Here is a 23,469-nt window from a genome sequence, read left to right on the forward strand (position 1 = left end):
TAAACCATTATATTATATTATTTATTCTCATAAATAGGTAAACAAGTGGATGTGGCGTTTCTCGTATACATGCACAAGCTGACTGTACAAAGGCATGTACGCTCGAAGCATCTTTTAGTATACAAACCCCAACAACTTTTTCATACCACTTTGAAATCCCATCCTCCTTATCCCTTGAGCCTAGGGTGTTCGGTTGCTCTGTCTTTGTTCACATACCAAACACACGAACGATCCAAATTTGATCCTTGTGCCCTTAAATGTGTCTTTCTTAGCTATGGAAAAAATCAAAAAGGCTACAGATGCTATGACCCAACATCTCGTCGAATGCACACCAGTGATTTTGTGGAGGGAGAATACTTCTACAACCAATCTAGTAGTCAGGGGGAGACACAACCTTCAGACAATAGTCCAAACAATGACCTCCTAGATTGGCTACCAGATATAGGGGACCATCACTTAGGGGGAGAGCCACTCCCAGGGGAACACCAGACAGGGGGAGAGTCACAGTCAAGTGATAAGGCTCGTTTCATGCATCGGTTTAGGGTTAAAAGAGTTGTTGTTACCTGACCTGGCAGATGCAAAAGAGATGAAATTGAAGCAAAAATCAGAAGTCGTCGTTCGGACCTGGGAGAATCAAAAGTTGGCGACAGGAGCAGAATGGAGCGAGAGCAAATTATTTTAAAGAGTCTTACTCAAGGGCAAGGGCGTAAAATCACCAGAGGGATACCCTAGGGATCAGAGCCTCACATATATAAAGAGCTCAACCTTGAAGAACAAAAAGAGATCCGTGAACAGCCACTTCTACGCTCTCCTAGCTCTAGTTCTAGTTCCACTACTTCAAATTTTCATCTTCGACTGCTGCGCACTTGGACATGGAGGATTCTGGCCACCGTGGTTCTCATCGTCATCGTTGTTATTTTGCTGTGTAACACCGCCTTGTGGAGGCGAAGAAACAATTTTATTTGCTTTCGTTTAGTACCTTGTTGGTTTTAAGTTTCGCAACTCTAGTTTCTTGCTTTGATCTACTGGATTCAGACCTATTTCTAGTTATTATGGAAGTTTATGTTTGCTTTTGGTTGAATATCTCTGAGTTTATGTTCATCTCTTGTTTTTAGCTTTCGTTCTTTGTTTGTTGTTGGATGTTTGGAGCTGAGATCTGTGTTTGTTGTTGGAGGTTGGGAATTTGCATATGAAGATGTTTGGATTTGTTGAATCTTGGTGTTTCGGAGTTGGAGTTTCGCATATTTGGTGCTTGATGTTTACGTTATGCATGATTATGGCTATTTACTTTCTGTTTCTGCATCCTTTAGGTCCAGTAGCGTAGATCTGTTAGTTTAGGCTTTAATTTCTCGTTTTAAGTCTCGTTTTAAGTTTAGATTTAAGGTTGCTCTGTTTTCATGGTGTTTAATACTCTGTTTTCTCTGCTATTCTCGTTTGATTCCCGAAGAAGATGAAGTTGTTGGTAGTTAGAACCAGATCTGCTTTATGTCAGTACTTTTCTGCATGTACTTTACTTTTTCTGCATATCTGCTAGACCTGTCAGTACGATCTACTTTGTCTCTTTTACTTTTCTGCATGCTTTTCCAGACCCTGGTAGTTTAAGGAAATTTGTCTTGCTTTTTCACTTTATGCTTGTCTGTCCAAATTAGGAAAGTCTGTCTAGTTAAGTTTACCCCAGCTGTCTTAGAACTTTAAAATATCTCACTTTCTCTGAGTCATGTATGTTCCGTACGCTTTCGTTTCTTAGGTCCCAGTAGGTAGAGTAAAGTTCTCCTGATCTATTAGACCCAATAGGTAGAGTAAAGTTTCGCTTATCTCTCAGACCCAGTAGTTTTAAGTTCTCGACCCACAAAAATTGCGTGGCAGCAGCCAACCCTTTTTTCCAAACATCCTCAAATACAGTTCCGTAACACCTGCTTCCTCGTGGGATCGATCCTTTACTTCCCTGTGCTAGTTGTAGTATAGTGGGTTGAGGTTTTTGAAGGGACAGAGTGCACCCAACGACCCCTTTCTGATAAGTTTCATGATCTTCTAGCCTCTGAAGTCTAGTCGAATCCTCTGGACCTGTTAGATCGAGTGACACATATCACAGCACAAACCTGCACTGCACTCTTTGGACCTGTCAAAATGGCGCCGTTGCCGGGGAATTGCATGGTGTTATTAGTGTGCTTGCGAATGTTTTGGTGTAAATAATTTATTTAACATGTTTTCTTTTGTTTCTTTTTTCAGTTTATGAACAGGAGCTACCGGTTCGGACACTGGAACAACTCACCTGGTTGGAGAAGCGCCCAGACTAGTTGGCGGGTCAAGGAAACTATATTCCCAGTTACCACCAGATCGGGGCTTACAACAGGGGATCCAGTTCACCTGAGTTCGGAGAGCGACGAGGAGTCAACTTCGTCAGTTAAGAAGGAACCAAAGTCAACCTCAGAAACAGAGGAGGAAAGCGTTGAGAGCATGGCCAACGCAGGCGACGACGACCCAGAGATCGGCTGGCTCACTGCCCATTTAGATGGCGAGCCTGCCCAGGCCATCGTCTCTACCCAGCGCCAGAGGGCGATCGACATCAAAACTAATGTGCTGGGCATTCTCCCCACTTTCTCGGGTCGGAGGAATGAGTGCCCCTATGAGTTCCTCAATGAATTCAGTAAGCTTTGCAGCATTCAGAAGAGGCCCAACGATGCAACAGAGGAGGATTATCGATTACGCGCGATCCCGTTCGCGCTAAAGGGGGAGGCTAACACGTGGTTGTTAAGGCTGCCACCCGACTCAATCAATACGTGGAAAGACTTCAAGTTGGAGTTCTTGGATTACTTCTTCCCTTCTAACAAAACAAATGCTCTCAAGAAGGAGATCCAAGAATGTAAGCAAGAATATGATGAATCGTTGAGTCAGTATTGGTCCAGGTTCAAGGGGTTGCTCGACGCTTGCCCAAACCACCGGATGATGGAAGCCGAAACCTACTATCTATTCTATGAAGGGGCGAAACCTGAGTCCAAAGATCTGATGAACACCGCTAGTGGAGGAAATTTCACCAAGAGGAAGGTGAGCGAGGCCCGAGAGATACTGGGAAGATTAATTGATGCAAAAAAGGCATACGATTCACCTCGTACCATTCTAAGGAGAGGGAATGCGGATGCAGTCACAGTGCAAAATGAAGAAAGGATGGATGCCCGAGTGGATGCAAGGATGGATGTCAGAATGGAGCAGCTCGAGAAAACTATCCTAACTGCCCTAGGGAAGAACGATTCACCGGGTCCAACAGAGAAAGAAAAACAAGCACTGGGTCCAGAGGATGGTTACAATTATTGCGGATCTCAAGGAGGGATGGATTGTCCAGCCCATATAAATGCAGTAGGAAATTGGAACCAAAATAATCAAGGCAACAATTGGAACCAGTGGAGAATCAAAGACGCTCCATGGAGGGACAATCCATGCTTTAGGTGGTCCGAGGGGAATCAAAACCCTCAACTCCAGATTACTAACTCGGAAGGAAACCAAGGAAACCAAGGGAACCAACCCAACTGGTCCGGAAGGAGTCAAGAGGGGCAAGGCAACTGGAATCAAGGAGCACAAGGTAATTGGAGTCAAGGAGGTCAAGGAAATCAATCCAGCTGGAACAATAGGAACCAAAATAACCAAGGAAGCTCATATGTACCCCCACACCAGAGGAACAACAACTATCAGGGGCCAGGGAATCAGTACAACAATAACCAAGGAGGTCAAGGGAATTTTCGCCCGCATCAAGGGGGTGGACCGAATCATGGTCAAGGGCCAAGTGGTAGTCAACCCAACACTCGGGTCCAGAGGAATCTGGATGATATGGTCCATGACCTAGTGAATTCTCAACAGCACATGCAAAACAACTTGGTGGCAAACAATGACGTGGTTCACAAACTCCAGGATGCTCAGCAGGAACACAAGGCCGCGATGGATCTGATGTCAAAGCAATTATCTCAGATCGCAACGTCCCTGAGCGACATGCGAGGGAATGAGGGAAGGATTCCAGCCTCAGTAAAGCCACCAGAAAGGGCAAACATCAGCCAGGTTACCCTGAGATCTGGGAAAGCATATGAAGGACCCAAGCTGAAGGAAAATGATGAAATGTCAGTGCCAAGGAGCGAGGATGTTATCCACCCGGTCCAGCAAAAAGAAGAAGTTGAAGCAGAGGATGATCTCCAAGCCGGTGATTTGGGAGGATCGTTACCTCGGATGGCAGACCCATTTTTCTTAGACCCAGAGCCTGAGGTAGAAATTGAAAAAAAAGAAGAAGGAGAGGCGGAAGAACCCTCTAAGGAAGATCCTACCAACACGATAAAGAGGGTGAAACCTTTTCCCTACAGAGGAGATGCCAAGAAGAAAAAGGACAACCCCGTGGATTTCATGGAGATCTTTGGAAAGCTGGAGATCAACCTCCCGTTCCTGGAGGCTTTGAAGCTTCCCCCGTTCAGCAAATTCATTAAGGAATTCGTTGCAGGCAAGGCAAAATCTGACGGGAAGATCGTGATCGGGGAGAATGTATCTGCAGTAATTCAGAAAAGGATAATGCCTTCAAAGCAAACTGACCCAGGTATGTTTACCTTACCTATCACTATAGGAGGTGTCAGAATCGAGCATGCAATGTGTGATTTAGGTGCATCTATTAATGTGTTACCGCTTTCCATATACAAAAAACTGGTAGGAGCGAGAATGACTGATACGAAAGTGGTAATCCAACTAGCTGATAGATCATGCATTAGCCCTGAAGGAGTGTTAGAAAATGTGATAGTAAAAGTTCATAATTTTTTATACCCTGCTGATTTTCATGTGATAAAGATGAGTGACAATGAAACAGCTGAGTCTAGTGGCGTTCTTTTAGGGAGACCATTTATGAGGACCGCTAAGACTATAATCGATGTTTTTGATGGCACCATCTGTTTAGATTACAATGGGGAGAAATTCACTTTCAGCATTGATGAAGCTATGAGGAAACCACTAGACGTGGAAAACCTCCATTTTGTTGATGTCATTAACCCCCTGGTCCAGGAGTTTCTTGAGACCGAACTATTGCAGGAACAGGTGGACACCTCGGAAATGACTGAATCCATGAGGAAAGAAGTTGCAGGATGGTGTGAAGCAATTATGGGACAAGGGCTATCTGACGGAGAAATCACAAAGGCAATAATGGATTTCTGTGGTGAGGCAAGATCCCCTGGGTCCAAGGAATCAGTTCAACTGGCCAGTATGGAAAAGTTGCCAGAGTTGGACAAGCTGGTCAAGAAAGGTATGGAGAAAAATCCATTACCCCCTGAAGTACCCCCTCCAAAGAAGGAATTGAAGAATCTTCCTCCGGGTCTGAAGTATGCTTACCTAGGAGAAGGCGAATCTCTGCCTGTCATAATCAACAGCCTTCTGACCCAGGAGCAGGAAGTTAAACTATTAGAAGTGCTGGGGAGGAACCAGAAAGCAATAGGATGGACTCTGTCTGACCTAGTGGGGATCAGCCCCGACCTATGTATGCATCACATCCGTTTGGAAGAAGGAGCCAAAGCATACCGAGATCCACAAAGAAAACTCAACCCCAATATGAGGGAGGAAGTCTTAAAGGAAATATTGAAGCTGCTAGCCCTGGGGATCATTTACTCTATTCCCGATAGTGAATGGGTGAGTCCTGTCCACATGGTGCCGAAGAAATCAGGAATACAAGTAGTCAAGAATGACCGCAACGAGCTTGTGCCCACAAGGTTAGTCACGGGATGGAGAATGTGCATAGACTACAGGAAACTCAATGCAGCCACACGCAAGGATCATTTCCCACTACCCTTCATCGACCAAATGCTGGAGAGGTTGGCGGGAAAACAATACTTCTGCTTTCTAGATGGTTACAGTGGGTATTTTCAAATCTATGTCAACCCAGAGGATCAGGAGAAGACCACATTTACCTGCCCCTTTGGAACGTATGCCTACCGGAGAATGCCTTTTGGTCTATGCAACGCACCTGGGACATTTCAGAGATGCATGATGAGCATTTTCTCAGACTTGCTGGAAGATTGCATAGAAATTTTTATGGATGACTTCACCGTCTATGGAGATTCTTTCGAGGCTTGCCTGGGGCACCTAGATGTTGTTTTGGAGAGATGCAGGAAGAAGAACCTGGTGCTAAACTACGAGAAGTGCCACTTCATGGTCAAGGAGGGGATAGTGCTGGGACATGTTGTATCAGAGAGGGGCATCGAGGTAGATCAAGCAAAGGTGGAAGTCATCTCTAAGCTTCCATACCCAACGAATCAGAAGGAAATTCGTGGATTCTTGGGACATGCAGGGTTCTACCGAAGGTTCATAAAAGACTTCGCAAAAATTGCCCAGCCCCTAACACGACTTCTGCAGAATGATGTGGAGTTTAAATTTGATGATAAATGTGAAGAAGCCTTCCAGCTACTCAAGGATCGTTTGGTCACAGCCCCGATAATCCGCTCGCCCAACTGGGATTACCCCTTCGAGGTAATGTGCGATGCGAGTGATTTTGCCATAGGAGCAGTTTTAGGCCAGAGAATCGAAGGAAAAAGTTATGTCATATTTTACGCCTCGAAGACTCTCAACCAGGCCCAGAAGAACTATGACACCACCGAGAAGGAGATGCTGGCTGTGGTGTACTCATTTGAAAAATTCCGACCATATCTACTGGGGTCAAGGGCCATAGTGTTCACTGACCATGCAGCCATTAAGTATCTTCTAGCCAAGAAGGAATCAAAGCCAAGGCTAATCCGATGGGTGCTGCTATTGCAAGAGTTCGACTGGGAAGTCAGAGATAAGAGAGGGACCGAGAATAGAGTGGCTGACCATTTAAGCAGAATTACCCAGGGAGAAGATGAGGAAGCCGTCCCTGATGCTTTTCCAGAGGAGCACTTGTACTACTTAGGGGAATCCACTAGACCAATCAGATGGGTAGCAGTATTAGCATTAACTGGGCCCGAGGAGTCAGAGAAACGGAAAGGCAAGCTGAATGACGAGCCTTGGTTCGCTGACCTGGCGAATTATTTGGTCACTGGAGAACTACCTACTGCACAAGAAGTCACTAGGGCCCAGAGGATGAAGATTAAAAGCGATTCCAAGTACTACTTTTGGGATGACCCATACCTCTGGAAAATGGGTCCAGATCAAGTAATAAGAAGGTGTATTCCAGAGTGGGAACAAAGAGACGTGCTAAACCATTGCCATGCACTAGCGTGTGGTGGACATTTCGGCCCAAGAAAAACGGCGAGAAAAGTTCTGGATAGCGGTTTCTACTGGCCTTCGCTGAATAGAGATGCTTATGAGTTCTGCCAGAACTGCAGTAGGTGCCAACTGACCGGAGGGATTTCTATGAGAGATGAGATGCCACAGACTCCAATAATAGTTTGCGAGATCTTTGATGTTTGGGGCATGGACTTCATGGGCCCATTCCCATCTTCGTATGGAAATACGTACATATTGGTTGCTGTAGATTATGTGTCCAAGTGGATCGAGGCCAAAGCTACAAGTTCAAGCGACGCGAAGGAAGTCTCAAGATTCCTAAAGGCCAATATATTCAACCGGTATGGCGTGCCCCGAGCGATCATCTCAGACCAAGGGACTCACTTCTGTAATAGGACGATTGAAGCGCTGATGAGAAAGTATGGAGTCCACCATCGGTTATCTACTCCGTATCATCCCCAGTCCAATGGGCAGGCTGAAATCTCGAATCGAGAAATAAAGGGCATCCTAGAGAAGACAGTGAATACCTCGAGAAAGGACTGGAGCAAACGTCTAGACGATGCTCTCTGGGCCTACAGAACCGCTTACAAGACACCAATAGGAATGTCACCCTACAGATTGGTATTTGGAAAAATGTGCCACCTGCCCGTGGAGATAGAGCACAAAGCATATTGGGCAGTCAAGGAAATGAACATGAAGGCTCATGCCTGTGAGGAAGAGAGGAAGATGCAACTGCAGGAACTGGAGGAATTGAGGATGGAGTCATATGACTCAGCCATGTGGTATAAGGAGAGGACCAAACTCTGGCACGATAAAAACCTCCGGGTCAAGGAGCTGCAGGTTGGGCAGAAAGTACTCCTTTTTCAATCAAAGCTCAAGCTCATGCCTGGGAAGCTGAAGTCAAAATGGATAGGGCCTTACACAATCGTTGGCATTCGACCGCATGGAGCAGTGGAAATTCAGGGAGTCAATGCTAACTCTGTTCCGTTCCTTGTTAATGGTCATAGAGTGAAAGTGTTTAGGGATAGTTCGGAGTTGTGTGAAGTGGAAGAAATTCCACTCCACACACCTTCCACTATTGCCTAGTAAGCCATGTTTAAATATTCTTCGGGAATTACTGGGTCAGGTAGATAGGGTAAAATTTTCGATCAGCTGACTGGACCAGTTAATTCCCAAGAATATTTAAACATTTAGGTGTAAATAACATGAATAAGTTTTTTTATGAAAATACAAAAAAATTATATACTTCTAAAACCCAAAAAGATTTTTGAAAATTCTGATCGTCTGTGGAAATGCACAAGTGTGAAAGGCTCATCTCTTTGACCCAGACGTTCAGCAAATTTCGTTATTTTTACTAAGTGTTTCGGATTACCAGGTCAGAGGGAAGTGAGGAAAATCAGGGGGAAGTTTGAATTTTGAATTTTAAAAAGCTGGCGAGGCGTACGGTTGCTCGCGTCAGAGACGCGACCGTTCGCCTGCAGCCAATCATAATATTCCTTTTTTTATTTTATTTTTATTTCCTTTTCCTTTTCTTTTCCTTTTAATTATTTTATTTTCCTTTTATTTTCTTTTTCCTAAAATAACTTCCCTAAAAAACTAATTAACTTCCCTCACCTAAAATTATTTTCTCATAACTCCTAATTCCCAAACTTTTCTTTCTCTCTGCAGATCCGAGAAACATCAAACCCACCGCCGTTAGCCACCACCACAAAGACACCGCCGTAAACCACCACAGTAGATAAAGATGCAGGGAAATCCATCGGTGCGCACAGCCCGCGGGAAAAACCCACCAAAGAAAAAGACCACAAAGAAGGTGACGGAGGCGACGAGTTCGGCTCCCATGGCAGAGAAAACACCCACGCCGCCACCAGAAGAAAACCCCACTCCACCGGAACTTCCACCGCAGCCCATACCGACCGAAGTGCAACCACAGCAAAACATCGGACAAGACAACCCCGCCGAGGCGAAATCCGAAGAAGTAGAACCGGATCCCGAGGAAATCATACAAGAATTCATGAGGAAGTACGGGAAGGGGCCGAAGGCGAGCAAATTCTTCGCACAAATGTCGGAGGCATGCCGGAAACAAGAAGAGGTAATTCCTGCCCTAACCCCACTTACAATTCCACCAAGACCCCATACATTAATCGAAACACCCACTGCACAAGCCTTACCCACACACACAGAAAACCCCCAAATTTTACCCGAAACCCTAACTCAAGAGACGAACCCCCCACACACTATTCCTCAAACAGAAACTGAGCCCCACGCCGAACCCTCTGCAAATATAGAAGAAACTGATGCTGAGGAGGGTGATAGGATGGGTATGGAGGAATTAGAGAGAGAGGAGGGAGGGGGTAGTCTAGGTGAGCAAGAAGAAACACCGGATGTAGAGGCCGCTGGGTCAGGGGACGAAGGGGAAAAAGAGGAGGGTGAAGATGGTGGGGAGGGTGACAAAGTAGAGGAAGTGGAGCAAGAAGAAACAGGGGATGTGGAAGAGACGGAGGAACAGGGTGTAGAGGAGACTGAGGATGATGGGAAGGGTAGTGAAGGTAGCGTAGGTGAAGAAGGTGAGGCAGTTGTTGACAAGGAGGCTGAGAAGGAAGGTGAGAGTGTTGATGAGGAAGTTGCTGAGAAGGAGACTGAGGAGGAAGAAAAGGCTAAAGGAGAGGATGTTGAGAAGGAGGAAGAAAGAGACGGCGATGAGCAAGATGCCGAGAATGTTTGTGAAGAAATAGAGACTGACATCGTCGTGGTGGACGATATAACTACTGATGACCAAGTAACTCCGACGGATGAGAGGATGACGAGGAGGCAATCCCGTCGAATAGAAAGCAAGTGGATGAGGCAGAGGCAGGCAGATCCAAGCGCCTGAAGGCTGGAAGGACATAGAGGAGACTGAGGATGATATCCCCCGGTCCAGGAGACTGTGGCAGCTGAGAAGGAGATCTCTCCAGAGGCTATGGAGACGAGATACGAGGCTGAGAGGAAAAGGAAGGGGAAGCATACTGCTAAGCCCCAGCAGAAGAAATCTCGCCCCGCAAACACCACTGTGGTGATTAGCGAGCCGGAGGCGATCCGTGTGCCGTTTGCCCATCCAACAGACAAAGAGGAGGCTGAGATACCAGCCGTGGAAGAGAGCCCGTTTGAGACGATGGAGGTCCTTGTGACCAAGAGGTTGTTGGAAGCCATGGTCCAGTTTGAGGACCCAAAGCTGCAGAAGGCATGTGATGGCCGAGCCACGAATGGAAAATCGGCGAAGTCCGGAAAGAAGTTGTGCCTCTCGGACCTGGAGGAACTAGGAGTGGAGAAGAAGTTCATCTCCTACTTCAAAAGCATCGGGTTTGAGTGGCTTCTCAACCACAGCAATGCGGAGGTGCCGGTGGCTCTGGCCAAGGAGTTCTTCACATCATTCAAGTTCAAACAATCTACGGATCTCGATGCGGACACAATCTCCTTCAGGATATTCAACGAGGAGATGGAGATGAGTATAAGGGAGTGGTCGTTGAGACTGGGACTACTGACACCCGAGGAGGAGGAAGAAGGAGCGTGGAATGAGAGAGAGATCGGCGCGCCCAAGAATACAGCTGGCTTCGATGCTGAGGAGGCCTGGAGGATGGTTGCCCACAAGAAGGTGGCCAAGTTCAAGACAAGCACATCGAAGGGGATACACATCACTGACCCTGTACTCCGATTGGCACAAGTATATATCGGGTACAATCTCTTGGGTCAAGTGGGTGCAACCCTCACTACTCCAGAGCTGTATTTCATGTGGTGCATGCTGAACAATGTGAAGGTCCACCTCGGGTACTGGACTGCCTATGCGTGCCAGAGAGTCAGAACTCACTCCGACCGCCATCTCTACACGTGCAACTTGCTGGGAGCATACCTCCAGAGAAATGTGTCAATGAAGATAGCCAACTCGGTCATCAACCTGCCAATGTGTAGCGACCCAGGATACTTCGATCTCCCGTTCTTCTTCAACAAGGGATTGACGATAATGAAGGACGGCGTGTTGAGATTTTACGAAGTAGGGAAAGCTGACGGAGTGAAGATAAAGACAGAGAAGGTGGATGAAGAAGGTGATGAGAAAACGACAAACGAAGGGTGGCAAACAAGAATGGAGGAAACGATGTTGAAGCTGGGAGCAAATACGGTGCAGCAACAAGAGATCTTGCTGAAGCTGCACCAAGAGGCGGTGGCTCAGAGGGAGATGATGGCCGCGCAAGCTGACAAGATGGCCCAGGCCGTGGAGACAATGATGAAAATGGTCACTGTGGTTGACCAAAAGATCCTCCGGGCCCAGCAGCAGCGCATGCCTCCCAAGTTGCCCACAGAATCTAGGCAGCTGACCCCAGGAGCTACCCCAGAGAAGCCAGCCCCCAGCACCCAAGGAATGCCACCAGAGAAGAAGAGAAAGGACAGTGAGACCACAACCAGCGTACCAGTGAAGAAGGATACCCCCAGGCCAGGGGAACAGAAGGCCAAAAAGGATGATGAACCCAAGCCCAGCCAGAAGAAAGCAAAGACGATGCCCAAGAAGTCTGGTCCCACGGGGGACCAGAGCCAGAATTGACCCCCCCCAACCAAGTAATTTTAAATTTTAGTTTTTTTTTTATGTCTTTTTATGTTTTAGTTCGTTTTTTTTACAAAGCATGCCGTTTTTTTTATGTGTCTGTGAATACTTGTGTTATCTTTATGTATATATGTGTTAGCTATCTTCTCCCACTTAGCCCGATGCTCGGTCTAAGTGTGAGAAGTTTGTTTTTATATAGCATGCTTTGGTGTCTGTTAATTTGTGTACCTTCTCCCACTTAGCCCGATGCTCGGTCTAAGTGTGAGAAGTTTGTTTTTTTTATAATATGTGTTTTGTGAGTCTGTTAGGTGTCGCACTAACTTAGCCCTGTTTTCCACTTCACAAAAAATGCTTGGGGACAAGCATGGTGAAGTGGGAGGGGGGAGGGAGTTAGTGCAAGTTAGTGTCAATTATATGTGTCTGTTTACTAGGTCTAGGAGTTAGTAGTAGTCAGTTAGTAGGAAATTATGTGTTTATGCATAACTGGTGAATAGAAAGCAAAGCCCCTTAGTGAGAGTGATTGAAGAGAGAATGCATGTCAACTTTGATGCCCTTTTCCTTAATAAATCAAAATCGGTTTGGATGAAGTAAGGACGATAGAATATGCCTCGACTAATCTAGTTGTGAAGCCCTCCATAAAAGTGAGTTATAAGCCTTAAACACTTCATACTAACACAAAATGAGAGGGCTGCCACTTGATGCTTAGGGAAAGAACTTAGAAGGAGAAAATTTTTGGTGATAGAAGTAACCTCTCGGGCCTAGGGGAAGGGTACTGGAGGTATAAGCTGGACGAAGTCCAGGGTCTAAAAAGGGAGGAATAAACTGGAACAAGGTCCAGATAAAAAAAAAAAAAAAAAATAAAATAATAATAATAAATTTGGAGTTATAAGCTGGACGAAGTCCAGGGAGGTATAAGCTGGACGAAGTCCAGGAGGGAAGGAGAAAATTATAATAAGAGCTAAGACAGGGGAACTATCTGACCCGAGGCATCAGTGGTATGGCATATAAAGAGCGAACGATCCTAACATCCCTGGTGAGGAATGAGTGATCGAGCGAATCCAACAGTTAGTGAAGTTAGGGGCTATCTTGACAAACTGACAAGCCGATTAGATAGAAGAAGGGAAGGGGAAGATTCGGAGACTGTAGGTTCTTGAATTGACCTTAATCTTGTGGGGATGGCTGCTAGAAAATAAACCAGTTTATGCATTTATATGTTTATGTGTTGATATGTGTTTTTATCTGTTTTCTTTGTCTAAGTCCTTAGCGTCTAGGTCTAGTAGTTTGAGTCTTTTTCTTTTTTTTAGTAGAGTCGGTTAAGGGGAAACCATGCATTGAAACGTGCCTTATTCCTTTTTCTTGTCTTCATACTTGAGGGCAAGTATGGTTTAAGTGTGAGCAGTTTGATAAGGCTCGTTTCATGCATCGGTTTAGGGTTAAAATTCTGTGCATTTGGGGCGCTAATGTGCGTTATTGAGTTCAGGTGCGTAGTAAATCTGTCGGACCCAGGAGTTGTTGTTACCTGACCTGGCAGATGCAAAAGAGATGAAATTGAAGCAAAAATCAGAAGTCGTCGTTCGGACCTGGGAGAATCAAAAGTTGGCGACAGGAGCAGAATGGAGCGAGAGCAAATTATTTTAAAGAGTCTTACTCAAGGGCAGGAGCGTAAAATCACCAGAGGGGATACCCTAGGGATCAGAGCCTCACATATATAAAGAGCTCAACCTTGAAGAACAAGACAAGATCCGTGAACAGCCACTTCTACGCTCTCCTAGCTCTAGTTCTAGTTCTCTACTTCAAATTTTCATCTTCGACTGCTGCGCACTTGGACATGGAGGATTCTGGCCACCGTGGTTCTCATCGTCATCGTTGTTATTTTGCTGTGTAACACCGCCTTGTGGAGGCGAAGAAACAATTTTATTTGCTTTCGTTTAGTACCTTGTTGGTTTTTAAGTTTCGCAACTCTAGTTTCTTGCTTTGATCTACTGGATTCAGACCTATTTCTAGTTATTATGGAAGTTTATGTTTGCTTTTGGTTGAATATCTCTGAGTTTATGTTCATCTCTTGTTTTTAGCTTTCGTTCTTGTTTGTTGTTGGATGTTTGGAGCTGAGATCTGTGTTTGTTGTTGGAGGTTGGGAATTTGCATATGAAGATGTTTGGATTTGTTGAATCTTGGTGTTTCGGAGTTGGAGTTTCGCATATTTGGTGCTTGATGTTTACGTTATGCATGATTATGGCTATTTACTTTCTGTTTCTGCATCCTTTAGGTCCAGTAGCGTAGATCTGTTAGTTTAGGCTTTAATTTCTCGTTTTAAGTTTAGATTTAAGGTTTGCTCTGTTTTCATGGTGTTTAATACTCTGTTTTCTCTGCTATTCTCGTTTGATTCCCGAAGAAGATGAAGTTGTTGGTAGTTAGAACCAGATCTGCTTTATGTCAGTACTTTTCTGCATGTACTTTACTTTTTCTGCATATCTGCTAGACCTGTCAGTACGATCTACTTTGTCTCTTTTACTTTTCTGCATGCTTTTCCAGACCCTGGTAGTTTAAGGAAACTTGTCTTGCTTTTCGCTTTATGCTTGTCTGTCCAAATTAGGAAAGTCTGTCTAGTTAAGTTTACCCCAGTTGTCTTAGAACTTAAAAATATCTCATTTTCTCTGAGTCATGTATGTTCCGTACGCTTTCGTTTCTTAGACCCATAGACCGAGTAGGTAGAGTAAAGTTCTCCTGATCTATTAGACCCGATAGGTAGAGTAAAGTTTCGCTTATCTCTCAGACCCAGTAGTTTTAAGTTCTCGACCCACAAAAATTGCGTGGCAGCAGCCAACCCCTTTCTTTTCCAAAACATCCTCAAATGCAGTTCCGTAACACCTGCTTCCTCGTGGGATCGATCCTTTACTTCCCTGTGCTAAGTTGTAGTATAGTGGGTTGAGGTTTTTGAAGGGACAGAGTGCACCCAACGACCCCTTTCTGATAGTTCCACGATCTTCTAGCCTTCGAAGTCTAGTCGAATCCTCTGGACCTGTTAGATCGAGTGACACATATTATACGGATGCTGACTGGGCAAGTAATCCGGTGGATAGAAAATCTACGGGAGGCTACTTTACTTTTATCGGAGGTAACCTGGTTACTTGGAGGAGTAAGAAACAAAAAGTTGTAGCTCTATCTAGCGTCGAGGCTGAGTTCCGAGGAATGAAAAGTGGACTCACAGAAATCTTATGGCTAAGGAGATTGCTCACGGAAATTGGCTTCCCACCTTCTCGAAAAAGCCAGCTGTTCTGTGACTATAAGGCGACCATTAGCATCTCAGAAAATCCAGTACAACACGATAGAACGAAGCATGTGGAAGTTGATCGGCACTTCATCAAAGAGAAACTGGAAGGAGGAATTATTGAATTCCCTTTTGTCCGTTCTGAAGAACAACTTGCAAACATATTGACCAAAGCAGTTCATCCAAAGGTGTTCAAAGAAATATTGGGCAAGTTAAGCATTGGAGATACCATTGCTCAACTTGAGGGGGAGTGTCAAAGCATATCAAATGGAGAGAAGATTGAGAGAATAAGAGAAGATTGAGAGAATAATGGGAGAATAATTGATTGCATTATTGTCCTAGAATAGATTGATTACAATTAATTGTGCTTTCCATAGATAGCTTATCTTCACACCTATATAATAAGGTGTTGAATCACATTGTAACACACAACAAAGAAATACAATAATCTTCTACTCGAAAAACCTCTTTATCACTATGTTTAGCCATATGAATCTCGTCTCTCTCGATTACCATCTTTAAGACCATGTTCATGAAAATTGACAAGACGTTTGATTGTGTTCATGAGAGAAATCATGGTGGCGTATGCCATATTTGATCTCTATGTGAACTCACAGAAGCACCAAACAAGAACGATTCGATGACAATAATCAACTCAAGTTAGTAAACAGCAAAATATAATTAATATGCACACTTTGTAGAGTAGTCTAAGAAGAATTCACTAAATTTGTGACAAATTTCCACCGTAATCCAGAAGATTGGAGAACGGGCTAAGTAACTTTTAAAAACAAAGGCAAGTTACGTACACCTTTAGAATTGAATTCTGTATATATACAAATATTGACCCGATGAATGTAATCAAATGGAAGTAACTAACTTAACATGCTACTTGCTAACTAAATCAATACAATATATTGTGTTGACATATTTAATATAATGTGTTGATTTAGATATCAAGTAAAGCATACTCCTAATTAGTTAGCATATAAATATAAATGCGAACCGATTGACCCACTGGCAGACGCGCAATAAGAGAGGGGGAGGGGCTTAAGCCCCTACCCAAATTTATATTTTCCTTTTTTTTCCTATTTACAATTTTTTCAAAATTTTGAAAAATCAAGTTCAACTCTCACCAAATTAGTAATGTGGAAGATTAAATCGATGGAAACTACATGATAAAAAGGGCTGAAACTTAAATTTCTTAAGTTGCAGAGAAATGGTTTCTCGTGTCTTGAAGAAGAAGAAGATATATTTGAGTTCTTTTCTTGGAAAATGATTGACCAATATACAACTACTAACCACTAATCTCACATTTCTTCAGTATATGAACTTTGCATAATGTCGTGGTTATTGCCAATTCGAAGAGGAATTAGCCATCGATCTTATTTTCATTAATGATTTCTATGGATGAAAGAGTTATGCAAAATAACTATGTACATCATCAAAAATTGATGAACTTGTTTAGCCACTAAATGAAAAAAGACTAGATGAGTTTTTGTAAAATTGCCAATATATATGATATGATTGAGGTCACACTTTATATTCTTCTTTTTTTTCCTTTTATATATAAAGCAACATCACTAATATACACTTATAACATGTACCGGATGTCCTACAAATTACAAGATAAAAATACATCAACCCTAACCAAGCAACCCGATCAAATTCTATACAAAAAACATATCTTCTCATCAAACCTAATACGATATCGATGAAACTCCCTTCCTCAAAGCGATCAAGACATCCGACATCGAAGGCCGATGAGCCGGGGAATCGCTAAGGCACGTGGCCGCCACCTCAGCCACTGCCTTAGCCTCTTCCCAGTCAAAATCTCCGCGGCTTTTCAGCCGCGGGTCAAACATCTCAACCACCTTCTCCATATCTCGAAGAGCGGGACCCACCCTCGCGGTCAGCCTCTCCCCACTCAACGGGTCGAGGGCTTCCATCCCGGACACAAGCTCCAACAGGATCACTCCAAAGCTGTACATGTCGCTCTTCTTGGAGGCGAGCCCGGTCCTCATGTAGTGAGGATCGGTGTAGCCTGGAGAGCCGAGCATCGCAGCTCGGCTCTTCGAATTTGAAGAGACTACTAGTGAAGCGAAGCCCATTTTCGATGAGCCGAAATCGCAGAGCTTGCAGTTGAGTTTGTCGTCGAGTAAGATGTTGGACGATTTGATGTCGCAGTGGATGATGCAGTTTTGGTGGAGATAATCTATGGCGGTGGCGAGCTGGAAGGCTATGGCCATCCTTCTCCGCCATGAGAGGCTTGAGATTGAACTATGTAGCTTTTCATGAAGATTGCCGTTCACTGCGTGCTCCAATATTAATGTGCCTTCTTCTGCAAATTTATTAAACATAAATCAATACCAATTTGTAAATAAAAATGAAGTAGTTGGATTTCTTTGCTCTTTTTGATCAAAATTGAATATAATATTTTCATTTTTTCTATATAATATTTAGGATTTCTTTACCTCTATCTTCACCACAATAGCCAAGCAGCTTGACAATATAAGGGTGGTTGATTCGAAGCAAAATCTCCAATTCCTGCTTGTAAGCTTCATTCAAACGCTGTGTGCAGCGAAACTGGATCTTCACCGCCGCCGTCGACGAATTCGAGAGTTTAGCAAGATAAACTGTACTAAAACCTCCATATCCGATCACACTTGCGAAATCCATCGTAAATTTCCTAATCTCTTCCCAAGCATACACAATCGCTCCTTCACCTTTGAATAATTTGTAGCAAATCTCATCTCCGACGTCTCCTTCTCCGCCAATATCAACGGCCGCAACCCTCTCCGCCGCCCTCCTCCCTCTCACCTTGAGACGGAGGAACTTCAAAAACTTCACAAATCCCATTGAATATAATATGCTACTATCACTTTGCTTAATTAGTAGCAATATCAATATATATATCGGTTTGCTTTTGGGAAATTTCTAGGAAATCGTTGGAAAACGAGCACAAGGGTGAAACGAGGAAGGAGGCTAAGGCCCCCACAGACAAGAAATTGTGTGTGGATTCCTGCAAATCATGTTTGCTTAAATTAGTGTTGGAAGGTGAGGAACTCATGAATCCTGCGTATAAATTTATTTTAGTTTTAGTTGCTAACAACCACTGATTTTGACCGATTGAGCATGTCAGAGAATTAGAGCTGAAAAGAGTTATTTTATGAGGTGTGGGATTAATTTATGTGTGAACATTGGTGTGTTCAAAGAATATGAGTGGTTTTGTTGGTTTAAGTTATTTTAAGCTTGTTTTAAAATGTGGATTATTGATATAATTAATGAGAGCCGGCGAAGCTACCTAATCAAGGGTGGGGTCGAGTTGCGGTTGGAATGTCTCTTGCCAAAGACATTGTATTAACACGCCTTCATTAATTAAACTAGATTCGTCATCTAAATAAATTGCTCTTCGTGCACGGTGAAACTATTGACTTAACTTAATAATAAATAAAAAAATATAGAGTTTAAGATAACTAACAAATATGCAAATAAATAAGATAAATTAAAAAATTTAACTAACCCATTCCCATGTCCCAATCAGCCAATTCTTTTGGCATAAAACATGACAAAAAATTTCGCTGTTATTTATAAAGTTATCATGCAAATCAATTTATAATTAATTATAATTGAAAATTCTTTTTTAAATATAGTACTGTATTGATTAATCCATGTGTACTTCATCACATATTTATTGGAGTTGATCCGTTTGTGATTTTCGGCAAGGGGATTAGTGTGTACGGTGTAATTAGAGGTTTTGACTATTCATTTGCAATTGTTTTGCTAACTATTGCATTTGTTTTATGTTTTTTAGCATTATTGAGGATTAGTTTAAAAAAAATTAAATTACTGAAATTTAAGTTGGTATTTAAGTTAATTAGTTCTAGATGACGTGGTCTCTTCTTTAATGTATTATGTGATTGGCTGATTGCACAATCGTAGATATATTTAAAAAATGCTATTATACCATAAACAAACAGAGTAATTAAGAAGAATAAATAAAAAGAATTTCTAATAGCTGCTTCGATGCTGATGTCTGAATTAAAGATTATGGTGAGTATCTTTTATTTGATAGTTTTAAATAAATCCATTTCTCCTTCTTGTTTGAATAAAAGAGTAATAGAGTGTGTATCTTTCAGTTGTTAACATACATATATTATTTTGATTTATTCCATTTCTCCCTTCTTACCTACTCTGCTGCATGACTTTTATCAATAACTATTTAAAATATTTTGGGTAAAAATAACATAGCTGATCAAATAACACCCTTTATTTGCAGGCCAAGTTAAATTTCTACTACCATGGCTATCACCTAATCTGTTTACATATTCAGTAGGTCTATTTCATTCTATATAATCTTTTAATGTAATCATTCTTTTGTGATTTATTGATCTTATGTATTTACACACATCTACCTATAGTTGGCAAATTATTGAATTTAGAGTGTACCGCAAAAGTCTCTTGGACAATGGATTTGTTTTTCCGGTAAAAATTAGTAGTAGTATTAATCATGATTTTTAGACGAAGACTTAATGAGGTAATTTTGTATTAGTTTTAGACTTTTTTTTTCCTTCACTCTTTTCATCATAAATAAGGTTTTAGTGTTTATATTTGGTTTATTGGTGAAATTAGTAATCATACTAAATTTGAAAGGAGATTAGAAAATAGAGAATTTTATTAATGTCTTAAAACTCGTGCCAGATCAAAAGGTGTCAAATTTTAAGGCCCGAGGGAGTAATATAAATAAAAGGAGTAACAATAATAAAAATTGATCTCTCTTTTAAAACCCTAAACCTTCTCCGGTTATCCCTCTCAGCGCTCTCCGGCAACCACTCTCCGGCGGCGGGTTAAGCTTCCAGTAGCTCATCTTCCCCTCTTTGCTCAAAGCTTATTCCTCTCCATATTCTCCGACCTCCATTGAGAGATTAAAGGTTAAAGCTTTGTTTACTCAAACTCGTTTCTTGCAATTTAAGATAGAAATTGAACTCCTCTTTGATTATCTCACTTCCTAAGTTAATATTTGTGGTTTTGAATTCAAGATTTATGCTTTTGGTTGTGTCTGTGAAAGTGAGAATTTTTAGCACTCAATCTAAAATTGGGGATTTCATATTATTATGCTTGTTGTGGCTATTAATTAGCTGTTGGGAGTGAATTCGTATAAGTGGTTGTGGCTATGAAACTAATTACAAACATGAATATCTGAAATGAGTTGCTACTGTACTGATCTGTTTCGGCCACCTTAACATGCTGGAATTGATATTCTAAAATTTTTATGCATACTATCAGGTCTTGGGAAGATCTCTTCAAAATTTCAAGCCATTACATTAACATTTGCTATTGTAAAAAATTCTTAGAAAACATTTGCCAGAAACTGTCATGAACTGGCAACCTGTTTTGAAAGAGTCATAACAATCCCTTGGAGTTTTTAAGCTAAATCAGTTTATTTCGTGAAGATGATGTAATGCGGTCGATTTTTGTAAGCTTAAAAAGTTGAGAATAGAGTTATAAGCTAATTGGGGGATTTATATCTTTTCTTTTTTCTACATCATGAAATGATTCTCATACAATGTGTTGTATTTTATTTATTTATGTTGATATATGCTTTGTTTGAAGTTTGCTTGTTAATTTGACTTGTGGGTTGTAAGTTAATTGAATTGGATTGATTCTATAGATGATAGAGATTATGGTTGTAAGTAATGATATGATAATGGGCACCCACTTTTACAATAACCAGACTCATTCTTTAAAACACTGCGGCGACCAGAAAAAACATGTCATTCAGAGGAAGAGGGGGCGGCCGCGGCCGTGGAGGGCCCCCTAGAGCCAAGCAAATGCCCTTCGATCTCTTTCCGGTAATGCCACGTATCCTACTTTGCTTATTATAAACGCAGTTTGGTTATCTGGCGTAGTTTTGATCTGGAGGGGAATTTGATTGATTGATTGATTGATTAATAGGAAATTGCGATAGGCGTTGTGAAGTATTCTGTGGAAGAAGTAAAGAAGTATTCTCAGTTTGTGACCTGGTCACAGAATCTACAGACCTTTTTCGAGACATCTCCTTACCATTACCAAGATAGAAGGCTATCCCTACAGAGTACGTTTCCCCCTTTTTAATTTCAGATCAATTTTGCCTCTTTGCTCTCTGCTGATGGACAGTTGTGCCATGATCCGAATTAAATTAGGGGAGTTTGTATGATACTTTGAAAGAGTATAGCTGGGATGTGAATTTGTTTTCATCCCATTTTTTTCTAATGTGATTTACATGACTAATACTTATTGATCATGTATTATGAGACCTAATTTGAGTATCTATTTGTTTAAACTTTAGCAAAACATATAATCAATTCAATGGGGACTTATTTTTTAGTGTAACCGTGTGCTTAGAAATTACAGGCAAAAATAGGATACAAAATTTCATCTGTTTTGACCGAGTATCCCTACTGTTTGGGTATGTTGTGACAGATATTGTGTATGATGCTTTATGCTTTATGGAGAAAAGTGTGCTATAAAAATTGAAAATGATGAATAGCAAAGCTATATCTCATCTGAATATGCGGTCCTGCTTTGTTGTTGATGAACTTGCTATGCAGTCATATTGCTACTAATAATTGTGTCTTTTGAGTTTTTATTTCATGCAGTTGCTTGATTTCAGTTGGTCTGATATGTCTATAAATTATTGCAGAAACGCAAAAAGTAGACATAGAGAGGTACTCGGATAAGAAATCGCAGGCAACAACTGTTAAGCAACCACTCCATCACTTAATAATGATGGACAAAGATCATATGCCTGCAGAACTAGCCAGAGGTCGATGTTGCGTTTGTATATTAAACAGCTGTCTTAGTTTGTAGCATCAATTTTCAGATTGCCCTGTGAATTTTCTTGGTCTCATGTATCTCATATATTCTTTAACGTAACAGGTGGACAGCAGACTGTCAAGAGAATCAAGTGGGACAATGAAATAGGTAATAAGTTCGCAAGAATTAATATTGTTATTTGTCGGCGATCATCATAATCATGGATGTCACTTATATATGCCTATTTGTTAGCACTTTTTTTCCATTTGAATTTTCTTTTCAAAATGTGCTGCTGATGGAATGAAAATTTGAAATGATTATAACAGACTTGAATAAACTGGATCAGTTTGAGAAGCTTGAGGAGAAGCTTAAGGTAAATTTTCCATATGTCAACTGAAATTCTTTTTAGCGTTTACTTCATACGTGTTACCGGAAGCAATGTCTTACTTTTTGTGCTTTTACTATGTCATTTTGATCATTCCTTTCATTTTTTTTGTCTATGGAATATGTGCTTTTAGGGAACTGAAGAAGAAAATGAAGAGGAGGAAGTAGAAGAGGAGGAAAATGAAGAAGATGAAGAATTTAGTGATGACAATGATTATACGAAGGTATATTGCTGACCTCATGCATCACACTCAACTTACATAATTTTCACCGCAAACCTTATTTTTCTGCTATATTCAACATCTGACAATCTTGTGAATGCTTGTTTTTCAAATTATTCACTCATTAAAGTTTCTGTTGATTTGTTTGACATATATTCCTCTGGATGAGAATTATACGAACTGTAGCTAATACATCTGCAATTTACAGGGTGAATACGTTGATGACGATGAAGATGACTTTAACATGGATGATGAGGCAAACGACGATGGTATACTTGATCTTTCTCATGGCTTTTACTTTTCAACTTATGTTTCCTTTGATCTCCACTTATGAATTTCTGATATTTGCAGATGAAGGGATTTTTTGAGTTAGCATCACATTGATCAACAACTTGGCTACATGTGGGGTATTTTTCCTTGCAACATGAGCTCTAATTTAGAAGGTGTTACAGTATGTATGTATAGTTTTTTTCTTATTTGTTTCTTAAAGAAATAAAAAAACACCAACCGTTGGTAGGATTTAGACCTGGTTTACTGTAAGCCGCACAACGAAATAAACTGTTTTTGGTGTTTGGTGTGACCTCCATTTATTTACTTTTATATCAGTTTTTAATAGAATGAAAATAATTTTCGTAAACCTTAAAAAGGTGAACAATAATAATCCAGAGAGGGAATAGGGTGGTGAACTTTCTATTCACTTTCCAACTGAAAAAGGCCGCGCCGCGGCTGTCTATTGCAGGGATGGATGGCGCCGCGGTGGTGGAGGAAGAGCTGCGAATACAGCGGGGCGGAGCCGTGGTAGCCACCGTTCCCATTATTAATTTTTTTAAATTTTCTTAATAAATAATGTGATTTTATTTTGTGGTTGTGATGATGTGGCAGAAGAGTTTTATGGCTGTCATGACTAGGCGGATAAGTTTTTTTTGGCTGTGGCGTGGCTGTTCAGCATATTCTGGACACTCTTATCGAGTCGTATGCAGATAAACTTTTTGTGAAATGTCGAAACTAATTGATCGAGC

General features: G+C 41.7%; 3 protein-coding genes across 8 annotated transcripts; 2 read left to right on the forward strand and 1 right to left on the reverse strand.

Annotated features, from left to right (window-relative positions):
* The first annotated feature begins 8,956 nt into the window (after positions 1-8,956).
* Positions 8,957-10,084, forward strand: LOC125220539 (cell surface glycoprotein 1-like). Its single transcript, XM_048122701.1, has one exon. It carries the CDS (start codon positions 8,957-8,959, stop codon positions 10,082-10,084), a length of 1,128 nt encoding a protein of 375 aa, XP_047978658.1.
* A 6,499-nt stretch (positions 10,085-16,583) lies between these two features.
* Positions 16,584-18,110, reverse strand: LOC125224518 (probable receptor-like protein kinase At1g33260). Its single transcript, XM_048127929.1, has 2 exons — positions 17,525-18,110; positions 16,584-17,391 (listed from the first exon to the last, which is right to left on the reverse strand). Exons 1-2 carry the CDS (start codon positions 17,907-17,909, stop codon positions 16,751-16,753), a joined length of 1,026 nt encoding a protein of 341 aa, XP_047983886.1. The 5' UTR covers positions 17,910-18,110; the 3' UTR covers positions 16,584-16,750.
* Positions 18,111-19,831: 1,721 nt separating this feature from the next.
* On the forward strand, positions 19,832-23,447 carry LOC125219065 (DNA-directed RNA polymerase III subunit RPC7-like). 6 transcript variants are annotated; one of them, XR_007176070.1, is made up of 11 exons: positions 19,832-19,981; positions 20,785-20,902; positions 21,006-21,144; positions 21,733-21,855; positions 21,969-22,013; positions 22,172-22,218; positions 22,364-22,453; positions 22,659-22,719; positions 22,802-22,857; positions 23,190-23,248; positions 23,333-23,447. XR_007176070.1 is itself a non-coding variant. In XM_048120929.1 (10 exons), the coding sequence occupies exons 2-9, from the start codon at positions 20,822-20,824 to the stop codon at positions 22,816-22,818; spliced, it is 603 nt and encodes a 200-aa protein (XP_047976886.1). In that variant the 5' UTR covers positions 19,832-19,981; positions 20,785-20,821; the 3' UTR covers positions 22,819-22,857; positions 23,190-23,447. The 6 variants fall into 6 exon arrangements, 4 of the variants coding, with proteins under 4 accessions (XP_047976886.1, XP_047976887.1, XP_047976885.1 ...); XR_007176071.1 differs by having other exon boundaries at positions 22,802-22,852; XM_048120929.1 differs by having other exon boundaries at positions 23,190-23,447.
* Positions 23,448-23,469: the final 22 nt, after the last annotated feature.

This window comes from Salvia hispanica, chromosome 4, assembly GCF_023119035.1.
Source record: "Salvia hispanica cultivar TCC Black 2014 chromosome 4, UniMelb_Shisp_WGS_1.0, whole genome shotgun sequence".
Lineage (NCBI taxonomy): Eukaryota > Viridiplantae > Streptophyta > Magnoliopsida > Lamiales > Lamiaceae > Salvia > Salvia hispanica.

Coding starts and splice junctions, on each gene's coding strand:
- LOC125220539 (XM_048122701.1), top strand. CDS start 8,957: ATGCAGGGAAATCCATCGGTGCGCACAGCCCGCGGGAAAAACCCACCA.
- LOC125224518 (XM_048127929.1), bottom strand. CDS start 17,909: ATGGGATTTGTGAAGTTTTTGAAGTTCCTCCGTCTCAAGGTGAGAGGG. Junction 17,392..17,524: donor CTATTGTGGTGAAGATAGAG/GTAAAGAAATCC, acceptor ATAAATTTGCAG/AAGAAGGCACATTAATATTG.
- LOC125219065 (XM_048120929.1), top strand. CDS start 20,822: ATGTCATTCAGAGGAAGAGGGGGCGGCCGCGGCCGTGGAGGGCCCCCT. Junction 22,014..22,171: donor CAAGTGGGACAATGAAATAG/GTAATAAGTTCG, acceptor TGATTATAACAG/ACTTGAATAAACTGGATCAG. Junction 22,219..22,363: donor AGCTTGAGGAGAAGCTTAAG/GTAAATTTTCCA, acceptor ATGTGCTTTTAG/GGAACTGAAGAAGAAAATGA.